Below are 12,099 nucleotides of genomic sequence, written 5' to 3' on the forward strand. Positions count from 1 at the left end.
GCTCATAGAAATTATCCCTTTTCCTCTGTTTTCAAATGAGGTATTTTATTACATGCTTCAATTTTATTAATGTGCAAGTCCTGTTTTCAGGCAATAAAATGATCTGCTTATTACATTTCCTACTGAGCACTGTAAATATTTTCTCATAAAGACCATACTTAAACAGTATCTCTCTGTTTTAAATTATCATTAATCATTTTCTAACACTGAAATGTATTCTTTGCATTTACTTTGTATTTTCACTATATGAACCATTTTACAGTGCGAAAATCATATTTTTGAATCTTTTCGCTCAACTACTGTGCCACAGCTAGTTGAGCTCAACACTTCGTTTTATTAAAGATTTCTTTTATAGCCTATCTTATACTGAGTTCCTTTTGCATAATATGCGTTAAACTCTTAATTTTGTAATAGTCCACGGATTATGCGATTAGCGTTATGGAGGATAAGAAAATAAATTCTAAAATTAATTTTATCAGATAATTTTGAAATTAAATCTCATCTTAAATAAACTGACACTGTTGCAATTTTTATTAAAATGACAAGTTTTCTGTATTTATCTTAGATATTCTATGCATATTCTGAGGAATTCACATGGTTTTTTCTTTGATTATATGAGAGCTTCATTTATATATCGCAAGTTTAATAAACATACAGTTTTCCATAAATTTACGAAATGCATGAAATGATTAGGAGGTGCAAATAATCTTAATTATAGTATTTTTGATAACTGGCTACAAAAGATGATGCATATATATATATAGTATTTCTTCACAAGAAGAGGATGAATTTTTATCAAAAAACCAACAAACGGACGAAAAAACTGTGTTTTCTTTCTACCCTATGATAGCAAATGTTTTGTATAGTCAAACCTCGATATTTCAAACATATTTACTTCGAATCCCTCGGTATGTCGAAAACAATCATTCCCTCAATTTTCAGCATTAAATCAATCTAACTTTCCATAGCTACCTCAAAATATTGTCTTCCAAAACCTAATTATCTCAAATTTTCAATACGTATATCAGAATTACGAATTAGTTGAAGCTCTCCCCCTTTTTGTCCTGGAAACATTGAGTTGTCCCCAGTAAACTTAAATTTTCTTCGTCCTTATTCTTTGGGTTTTATGCCGGTGGAAATAATGTTATAATAATTTTAAAAGTACAAAAAATTGGAACAGCTCTCCCTATAGGGAATTTTTTTTTGGTCTTTTAACCTCTGATACAACAACAGGGAATTATTAAAGAGATGTAATGGTGGCAATGCATTTTCTGGCGCATAACCTAAAAGATTATATGCGCCAAACAAATGCTTGATACTTCCAAGATACAAGTGAGACAAAGGTAAAAATAACTGCTGAACAAACATTAAAACAACAGCAGATTTATAAAATCATATGAAGTAATAAAATTTAAATTTTGAAATGAACAAGTACGAAAAGAGATGTAAATTCTGGTTTCTTCTTTTTCGCGGAAATTCATTTTTTTAAAAGGGTATTTCAATTTCGACATAAGAGAATTTACCAGATGCCGAAATTATTGCGGATATAGAATCGTAGTCAGACAACTACGGTAAAGCAGAATTACAGAAAAATAATACAAATGTGATGATAAAAGAAGCTGCTAACGCTATGCATACTTTCTCAGTACTTATCTGAAAACAGTAAGTCTGATATGCATTATGAGTTATTGCTTTACACACAGCTGTCCAATCCAGAAAACAGGCATCGGACATTATTAACAAATTATTTTCACTAAGCATATCATAGTTAGCTAAATTTTTTCATGTATTTTACTATCATTAAACCTTTATAAATCTTGCATTTTTGGTTTAAACGCTTGAAATGAAAATTGCATATTGTTAACTTTTCACATTTTTATTAACGTGTGTTCCTTGCCTTTAATTTTTAATGCATTATTTGTCTAAAATCATCAGAAACCGAAGACTTAATATCTCGAAAATCTTATTTATGTCTGATTTTTTTTGTCTTCCCGGAAGATTCGAAGAATGGAAGCTCGGTTTTTATCTAACGTTTATTAGCCAGGTATTCAATTATTATTCTAAGTATGTAAAAATGCAAAAATCTGAAGAAACTTGAGTGCAATGAAGGAATAACTGGCTGAAGAAATTTTTTAAGGTTTAAATTAATTTTTTATTGCAGTATGTTTTTTTTAAATGTAAGTATGACGAAACATTTGCTCCTCTAATTCTCTGTATTAACTATTCCATGTGACGTAATTCTCAAGGTTCTTATCTGGGATCAAATGGTATCTCAGGAAAAGATCTGACTTATGTGCCACAAAGCAGTAACAAATATACCCCTATACATCTTGGCACTTTGACTACAACAAACAATACTTTATTTAAAATGACGTGTACTATAACTAGTATTTGTGTATAGATTACATAACAATTTAATTCCTAAAAAGAGAAAAAAAAAAGGTTTACATTCAATGTCTATCTTTTACACTGCTAAAATTTCGGTGAATGCTTTTGAGTAAAATAACCAATATAACTTGATAAATTTATATCCCAATCTCAACTATTAACATATAAAACTGTCATAGCAAAATAAAGTCACACATTTTCGTGCATTGAATACTTTATTTATCAAAAACATAAAACGATGCTACATGAACAATGAAATAGTCTATAAATAAAGTATAAATAAATAATATGACTCGTATATGATATTTTAGTGAAACAGAAGCAAAAATTTATTCTTAACAGATAAACTTTTGTGTGAATTTCATCTAAATGAAAATTACACTCTGAAAATTTTTGCTAAATCTGCTCAAAATACAGGGGACGAGATAATAATAATACATGAAGGATAGCAGTGCGACTAGAAAACTACAATAAGACTAGTGATTGTCAAATAAAATTAAAAATTATTTAACTTTAGTTCTTGTAAAATAGCACCAAACGGTGAACATAAAGTTACTAATTAGCACCAGAAATTGCTGTAAGTAGCACATTATTGGGACTAGACATTTATTTATATTTAATTATTCAACTAGTCTGTAGGCCAATGATAAATTGAGCAAAACATCTACACATTTAATTTTCACATAATGTTTTAAAACTGTAAGTCTCAAATACTTTAAAAGTAAGTACATTTTAGGCGACTAGAAAGTTTTACTTTTACATCGTAAGTTACAAAGATAAGTTCATCATGCATCAAATTAAAGATGCATTTTAGAGTGAAATTTTAACTTTGGCTGTGTTTGACAATATCAAAGAAAATTACGGTCTGTTGTACTAAATGTAATTAAATTCATGTCTTTTATGTTTACTTATGGTAAAAACAGCACCTTGTTTTTCGATGAATTGTAAACCTTTAAAGGCATTTATCCTTGCTGCAGTCTTTTATCATGAAATAAATTTCAAATTCTACACCACTTCTTTATTTGATTAATTTTCCATCTTGTGAAATGCAAAGCAAGGAAGCACTTCGAAGTTTGTATTATGAACCAAAGAAAACCTTCTTAATCACCAAAAGCAATGAAATTAGTGTCCTTAAAGTGAAAATGCTGAGTGGTTATTCACTCAGTCGTGAAAATTAAGTTCAGCCGTGAAAATCGCCAAAGCTTATAGCATGTTACTTTCGGTCCTTAACTGTCATATCTCCGTACATTTTATCCATCTCTTCAATCATTCTCAGTATCTGTGCAGCTAAATTTTGCTCTTCGATAAGACCATTGTCTAGTTTACCGACTCGGTCTCTTAAGGTAGCTGGAGGTGCTGGAGGAGCTGGTGGTGCTGGAGGTGCAACGGGAGGATACATTACATAAGGCTGCCCTAAGTAAGCTTTTAAGGGTAATAACACGGCAACGGCTACAAGAGGTGCTAGCACAGCTAGTAGGGGTAGATTGTCTTTTACCATTGAACTGATAGAACCAGAAAACAACCCTGGATCCTTCTGTTTGATGAGAATGACTTCTGGAACTGATTGTTGAGCATCAGGTTTCCATCCTTCGTAGTCAGGAAACCCTCGAAATTCGGGATCGTAGTCTTCATCATCATCTTCAGCATCTTCATCGGGTGGACTGCAGAAGGCGACAGGTATCATCAGTAAGAAGAGGATTAGAGCCCATCTTTCGAACATGATTTAAAATATGAGTTCCTCTAAAAAAAGAGCACAAAATAACCAATCAGCGTGTCTTCTTCACTTCCAGGTCAGCTTTATAAAGCGTCTTCAGTTGCCTAATTTTGATGCATTAATATATTCTTTTACGTGCTCTAGTATAAGTGTTCGTAATCATTAAAGTTTACTATTTTTCATTGACCCATATTTTCTTTTGAATTAACTGCGCTTGCGTGCAGTTCTTGTCAGATATCCTTAAACATTCAGAAGCATCTATTTATGTAATACTAATATTAAGCTCGAAAGTGCTTGCCTATAATTAATAATTAGCTTTATTTCTTATTTTTTACATATTGCATTACCTAACTACACGTAATTTTTCATTAACTGATTTGGATAAGTTTATCCAAATTAAATACTATGTCATTTGCATTAGACAGAAAAGCGTCACTATGCAGCAAGGATAAATGCAATAATTAACTATAGTTCTAAATTAAAAATTAATGAAATTTTGGTAAATTTAAGTGAAAAACTCAATTTTAATAATCGAAAAAATATTCTCCATTATTCATTTTACCAGTGTTATAAACAACAGTTCTTTTGTAAAGATTTAAAACGACATGAATTTAAGTATCTTCTATTGACTAGATTGTATGATTAAATAATATACCGAAAATAAAATTTAATTGCCTTTTATATATCGGAAAATTAAAATGACAAATTCCTTCAACTATTGTTCACATATATTATATTGGCAAATATCTGTAATTAATCAATATTAATCTATGCTGGGTTCCAGTCATTAAAACACCCACTCCAAGAAGCTTTTAATTCCCATAGACAGTCAATACATAGAATTAAAAGCAAACGGAAATGCCTCTGAATTTGCCATGATTATTTGCTTTAACACTATCAGCGTAAAAGCATTTATCAAGTACTTAGCAATGACTGCTTGCTTGTATTATTTCCCACTGTAGAAAATAATTATTTTAACTAGCTGATTTAATAAATCATACATTTCAGCTTTCATCTTCGTTTTGCTACGCGAGATTTTAAAATGTATATAATTTATAAGAAAAACATCGGGGGGAGGGGAAAAACGACAAAATGTGACTCTATCGCAAATATTCATAGAAAATAAGTGTTAGTAATCCTGAATTATTTTTACCATTAGTTAAAAATACAATTTCTTTTATAAAAAATAAATGTTAAATCTAACATAGGCATTTATGTGAATAATCGAAAATATTCGAAATAATGTTGGAAACATGCTTTAGAGCATTAACTACAGCACAAATTCTAATTAAACGAATTTCTAATTCTAAAAAATAGCTTTTTCAAGTAGCTATGTACACATGAAAAATAAATAATAGCTGAATGAAAATTAGCCTGCCGTTTAATATTACATACAGAAATAGCAGTTTAGAATAAAGACATATGGTGCAGTGTAATTTTTATCACTACTTAATAAATTACTAAACAAAAAAAAAAAAAAAAAATGGTGCGTTAGGATTTAAAACGCCCGAAGTTAGCTGGTTTTAAATAGCATATTTTCAAACGACTCTCTGGAAAAGTTTTCATAAATTTTAAAGCACGTACGCATAATATTGGTAATATGTATTTTCAGCTGAATTTTCCATTTAATTATTCAATCGAATTAAAATTAAGCAAAAACTTTCAATCCAATAATAAACAGGAAAATACAATTAATACTATTTCAGTTCATTTACAGTTCTATGGCTTAAATTTTTATACCGTTGTAGTTTAACTTGCTACTTTTACATTCATTTTTTATCTTAAATTTCACTTAAAATTTACGTTATCGGATTTGTAATATTTTTTATTTAACATAGAATGCTTTCTGAAGTTTTTTTGCTTATATCCTTCACCACATTCCCAGATAAGTTCCAAAATTTTTTTTCATTCTATTATGAGAAGCTAGTAATAATATTCCCTTATTTCCAGTAAGCTCTGTTAAACCATGCTAGATATGAAAAATATGATGATGTATGTGGTATATTTAGACTCCGAGCGTCTTATTAAATCTGGAACCTTGAGGATGTCATCATTCCGTGTGTCATGACTCCTGTTTACTAAGGATTAGCTCCTTTGGCATAGGTTCCATCTAGTCCGATGTTTATTAAATTTCGGTTTTGTGCCTTGATTCCATGACATTACATGCCCTCTTTACCTTCTATAGCGTCCTCAAATTTATCTATGAGGTTTAAAATATGATCGGCCACACTAGGTTCTCCATTTAAGGATCTAGCCTTTTCGTCATTAATTCCTTCTCCTCTTGCTGCCATAGGAGGCATCATTGGTGGCATCATAGGCGGCATCATCATCATAGGGGGCATCATCATCATCGGTGGCATCATTGGTGGCATCATCATTGGAGGCATCATCATATTCTTATTAGCAAAAAGCATGAAGGCGCATATTAAAGGTACCAGTAAAGCTAACAGAGGTGTCAAGTCCTTCATCATTCCTCCAGCATCTGGCTTCTTCTCGGAAATGAGCAGAACTTCAGGTTTTGGTTTCCAACCCCCGTCATCATAGCCACGAGCCTGGATTTGTTGGGATGCCTCCATCATAGGATGATGCGGCGGCGTTTTCTTCAGAGAAGATGATGGATTGTCCTGTCGGAGCTGATGAACAGAAGTGGCAAGCACTAGCAGCAAAAGAGCAGAGATCCAGGTGGAGCGGATGGGAGTCATTCTTTCTAGAAGAGATCAGAAAATGTCTCCAATGAGCAGTCTTCGTATGTCTCTATGAAAATTATTTATACTTTCATCATATTGCCTCAAAATTTGTCGACGCAGTGTTCATACGACACCGCTGTTGCTCAATCTTATAACATATTTGGCTTCTGTGTTCGTTCTAATGCATTACGAAAGACTCTCAAAATACATTTATCTTCTTAAATTCAACGATTTCTTCATATGTATGTTTTTCAAAATTTCGTTGCGTTAAATATTTTAAATATGCAATCAATCAAATTCCATACGCGGGAAAAAATTATACCCATTTTGCATTGAATACATTGTTAATAATTTAGCTATTTTTATCATAGTATGAAAACTAATCCATGTTAACATCGTTAACCTAATTTTTGAAAAAAAGATCTGGTTTCAAACATATTTATTTATATTTAAAGTAATGTTTCCTACGTAAGTAACAAATGATATCAAATACTATAAAAAGGACCTCTACAATTTACAATTTTTATAAAGATATCTAGATTTGTTATCCTGCATCATATTTTTAAATATTCGTATTCGAAAAAAAAACTCCATGCAAAACAAAACCAAGTCAAACAAAATACGAGTGGGACATAAACTTATGTTAACAACTTTTTTATTTGAAAAGAAGATATGAACTTTATACGTAACTTAAGAAAACTGCATTTAAATATGGCCTTGTTATCAGTTTTACTTTTAATAAGTAATTTTTTGTGCTTTTTAATATATTAACTATACTTTTACCTTTTTATTTTATTTAGCCTATGTTTAATTATAAACAACCTGATTTTCGTTTATTGGATTTCAGAACTTCATTTGACATATCAAAATGAATTTTACTTCATCTTACTTTCTTTAGATTTTTATTCAACTGTATAATTTTACTAAAACGATCCTAACTACATAGTTTTAAAATTTAAAGTTAAGTTTTATCAGTGATTCGTTTAAATTTCTTAACGGCAATTTTTATTATTATTACCTAGCTTTTAAGGATAGGTGTTCTTATTCAAAATAACCTTGATTCTACAACGTCTTTCAAACACAAGAAACATTCTTAAAATGTATATAAATCTGCTGAAGTAATATGAGCAGTAATATGAGTAAAATGAGCATGTCTAAACATCTAATCAAAAATCTCCTATTCTTGAAAGTCTATTTCTTGATGAATCATTCTTAAAAAGTAAAATTTGTGAGAATTGTAACAGTAGGTGTATAGTGAATTAGTAACAGATGAATAAAAAAACTAAATTATCTGCGTCCATTTTGTTTATTTTATGCTGCTAATTGCTTTTTTCATTTTGACAGTTTTAATTTGTCTTTCCTGACACAATTCACTTATTCCTCCATCCAAAATTTTTATAGAGTTTAAGATGATTTTTTCAGCATATTAAAATATATGAACGCCTGAAATAAGCATTCCATCAAAATTCAAACTTAGTGACCTTTGAAAGAAAAATACCATTGAAAATAAAATTGTAAAATAAATCAAACTATTAATCCCAAATAATAAGATCTCATATACAAGTGTTATAACTGTTATTATGTACGTGATATTATTAGTAATTTTAATATTATAAAAACGTCAAATATTATTAATTTAGTGTATATAAGATCTTCAAAACATCTGCAATTTCCAATTCTATTTTAAATGCAAAAAAACACAAGCCTTGAAGACATTCTTCTTTTGATCAGTATTTATAATTCAGCATACTAATAAATAGTGTAGAGGTAATTCAACAATTTTTATTTAGTTTTTAATATCAGGATACTAAGAAAATATTCGCTTGCATTTTCTGTCTTTTACTCTTTTCCTTAGCAATAATTTATATTTAAATTTTAAATCATTACTTTCATAAGTTAGTCCTAATATGTAACTTAATAAAACGGCAAATATTAACAGCACTCACAATAGACAATTTTGGCAATTCTGAAATAAAATAACAAATTCTCAATTGCTGTGAGCACTTTTATTCCTTATTTTATGCATTTTCAAGCTTGATGTGCAAATCCATAATTCTTTTACCACTTAATTGATGATTAGAAACTCGGTGTTTCAAAAGTTTTGTTCTGAATATCTTTTATGAATATTTAATTAAAATGCATCTTTCCTAAATATTTTTTTAATTTAATAAATGAGAATTTTGAGACATCTTTAATAATTATTAACATGGTTTAAGATTCCTTTTAAAATTGTCATCGTTCATAATAGGTGTTGATAATGTATATATATTTTTTAGAGCTTCCGAATTAAAATCTTTAGTTCTAATGATTTATATATTGAGCAACTTAGAGCTATTGTTTTTAAAATATGCGATGGGAAGCAATTTTCAAAAATTAAAAAGTAATAAATAAATTAATTACATTTTAATATGAGTTCTTTAAGTTTTTAAAATAAAACTACAAAATTAGTTTGTTTACTAATTTCATTTCCTCGAAATTTATATGTTTTCTTATTACTGTATTTAAAATTTGTATATTTGTTTTAGAGCTTTTTATGAAGATTTGCAAAAATGAATTAATAATATATCAATTTTTCGATCTTTATTCCGATAGTTTTTGTACTTGAGCTAATGCTATAATCTGCAGTAAATTTAGGACAATGTATTAGGAATGTATCTATTTTCCTTTTATTGCGCTAGCTACGTATTATTTAATTTTACTTTACTTGAGTATAGTATATATATATAGCTCGAATCTCATTATGTTAAATATGTTCGACAGGATATGAATTTTCATTGCTTATTTAACTAAATATAATTTTTAAAAATTTAGCAATGAGCATAGAAGTGGTATTAATTAAAAATTCTTAAAGTGATTATCAATTTTATTATCGAAACTTATTTTTTTTTAAATTATACAATACCAAGTTTTAAAGTAATAACGCATAATTATTTTCTTAAATTCAAAGAATAAGCAATAAACATACGGCAATAGATAATTCATAATACAGATAGTTCTTTATTTTGCTAAATTTTAAAAAAGGAATTGCTTAATATAAATTTAATAAAAATTAACAGAGTTTTATGTAATAAATTTACAAACTTATATTTTTGTAATAATTGCTATATTTAGGAAATAAAATCTTATTACCTCAAATGAATATTCTTTAGCCATCTTAAACTGTAATATTGATTTCACGAAAAGATCGAATTACTCACAGTGGTAGTAAAACCGCCGCCAAAAATCAGTGTCATCTATGTGAACAGATATTTCTCTTTCCCTCGGATATTATACGAAAACTAGAGCTTCACGGGAAACAACAATTACCGGGACTGTAAATCAAAAATTACTGACCCGACAAGGCGTTGTTACGGTCACATTGTTTTTCCTATTTTCATGTTAAATATTGCTTTCGCAAACTGAAGACAGCACGAAATTTATCACTTCGCCTCCCCCCCCCCGCGGAATGTTACTGCCTGAATGAATTCTTATGTGAACACGAAACTCGAATTATTAAATTATTATGTAGGTAACATTAGACAATAAAGATAAATGTGAACCTAACTGAAACAGATATTTTATATACAGAGAAGTCGTTAAAGATGGAGACAGGATTATTTTGTTAAATACTGAGACGTACCGCTTCAGTTACAAAGTTTCTTAAGAATGGCGCACAATTTTATGAAAATTACCTTAATGCTTTGGTTTGAATATATTAAAATAAAAAAAATATTTTTTTCTATGTGATTTTCACGCCGCACAAGTTTTCACTTGTAAAATATTCGTCATATTTAAATCAATTTAAAACAAAAGGTTTCATTCTTCTAAGATATAAAATCTTGGAGAATGAATTCGACAATTCGAAATGAATGAATTATTCAAAGACGAATATACTAACTCAGATCATTTTCACGTGCTTATTACGACTTAAATTAAAGACGGCTTTGGAGGAAATATTTAGCAAATCGAAAGAAAACAAAAGTTGAGGCTGTTTAACAATTAATGCTCTAGTATGCAAAACTTAGCAACTTTTCAGATTTCGGCTGTAATTCTGCAAAAAATCAACTGGGAGACATGAAATTCATTCTATGGAGGTACAACGTACCATTTAAAGAATGAGGAAAGTACAGTAGCAAAAAAAAAAAAAAAAAAGAAAAAAAGAAATTAATCGAACATATACAGCGTGGAACGAATAGAAAAGGGGTTTATTTATAGAATGGCGTCGGTACAAAAAACTGTCTCACCGTCTGTTGATTCTCAGCACTAGATTATCTAACAATTCTTCGGGTAAAAGCTTCTATTTTTCAGGAGCATCTGCTTCAGTTGTCTAGTGTTCTCCGGAGGTTACGATCGTGCCGCCAGGTGTCTTCTAATGTATCCCTTGCATGTTCAATCAGATTTGAATCAGGGGAGCACGTTGGCTAATCTATTCTGTGGATATCTTCACTTTCCAGGAGTTCTTCAACAGGAGTCATGTGTGGTTGTGCATTGTCATTCGTAAAAATAAAGTGAGGACCAATGGCACTTCGGAAAAGACGCATGTTGGGGAAAGGATAACTTCATCAAAATAACCATCTCCGGGAAGTGAATCTCTGTAGAAAATGTTGAGCTCCGTCCGTCCAACGAAATGCCTCCCCATACAAGGATGGTAGGACCATGCCAGTGGTCACTTTCCCTGATGTTAAATGGGATGAAAGCATGTCTTTACCCCTCTCCATATCACCTGGTGCCAAGAACCGTTTGATCAGACTGAAACGACTCTCATCGGTAGGAAATATGTGAATTCATTGATGAGGTGTTCAGTCTTTTTGCTCTCTATACCAATAAACGTTACTGCCGATAGACTGCTGTCAATGGCATGCAGCGTTCAGGACAGTGGGCGAATAGGACACCTTTATGAAGTCGTCTGGCTACAATAAACCGGAACATCTGCCGTCAGATAGCCGCGAGCAATGTTGTTCGATCTCTTTTCGCCTGCAGAGCGATAAATCGGTCATCCGTCACCGTTTTTTCTCTTGGCAGACCACAACCAATCTTTCTTACAGTTCTATTTGTTGCTTTCCAAGCTCAAGAAACAACACTTTTACCAGTTCCAAAATTTTGGGCAACAGATGTCAAACTACACCTTTCCTCAAGCTTGCCAATCATTTTCCTATGAGTAATTGAGTCCTGATATTTTCTTGTAGCCATATTTCACGTTACCTACCAGCCATATTTTTCTTTTATTTGCAGATGAATGCCTGGAAATGCACCTTCCTTTCTTCTTTTTAAGTCCCTTGCACTGCGCCCCTGACACCTCGCGTTTTATTGTTATTGACAAAGAATTTTAAA

The 12,099-nt window shown here is 30.5% G+C and overlaps 2 protein-coding genes across 5 annotated transcripts in view; both read right to left on the reverse strand.

The window, feature by feature from the left end:
- LOC118199680 (uncharacterized) overlaps positions 1-12,099 on the reverse strand; it is a 29,303-nt gene that overhangs the window by 12,438 nt on the left and 4,766 nt on the right. The gene's annotated exons all lie outside the window — the stretch shown is intronic.
- The window catches only part of LOC118199681 (uncharacterized), a 47,611-nt gene that overhangs the window by 11,312 nt on the left and 24,200 nt on the right, over positions 1-12,099 (reverse strand). Inside the window, exon 2 of one of the 4 annotated variants that reach the window (XM_035371586.2) lies at positions 2,585-4,128. The exons of 2 other annotated variants lie outside the window; for them this stretch is intronic. In XM_035371586.2, coding sequence (XP_035227477.1) covers positions 3,602-4,108 — 507 coding nt within the window. In that variant the 5' untranslated portion in view covers positions 4,109-4,128 and the 3' untranslated portion in view covers positions 2,585-3,601. Of the gene's footprint in view, positions 1-2,584; positions 6,810-12,099 lie in introns of those variants that run through there. One more of the 4 variants, XM_035371585.2, reaches the window with a different exon arrangement.

The sequence above is a fragment of the Stegodyphus dumicola genome, chromosome 6, assembly GCF_044657685.1.
Source record: "Stegodyphus dumicola isolate Sdum_Otavi_A_Nest chromosome 6, ASM4465768v1".
In the NCBI taxonomy this organism is placed as follows: domain Eukaryota; kingdom Metazoa; phylum Arthropoda; class Arachnida; order Araneae; family Eresidae; genus Stegodyphus; species Stegodyphus dumicola.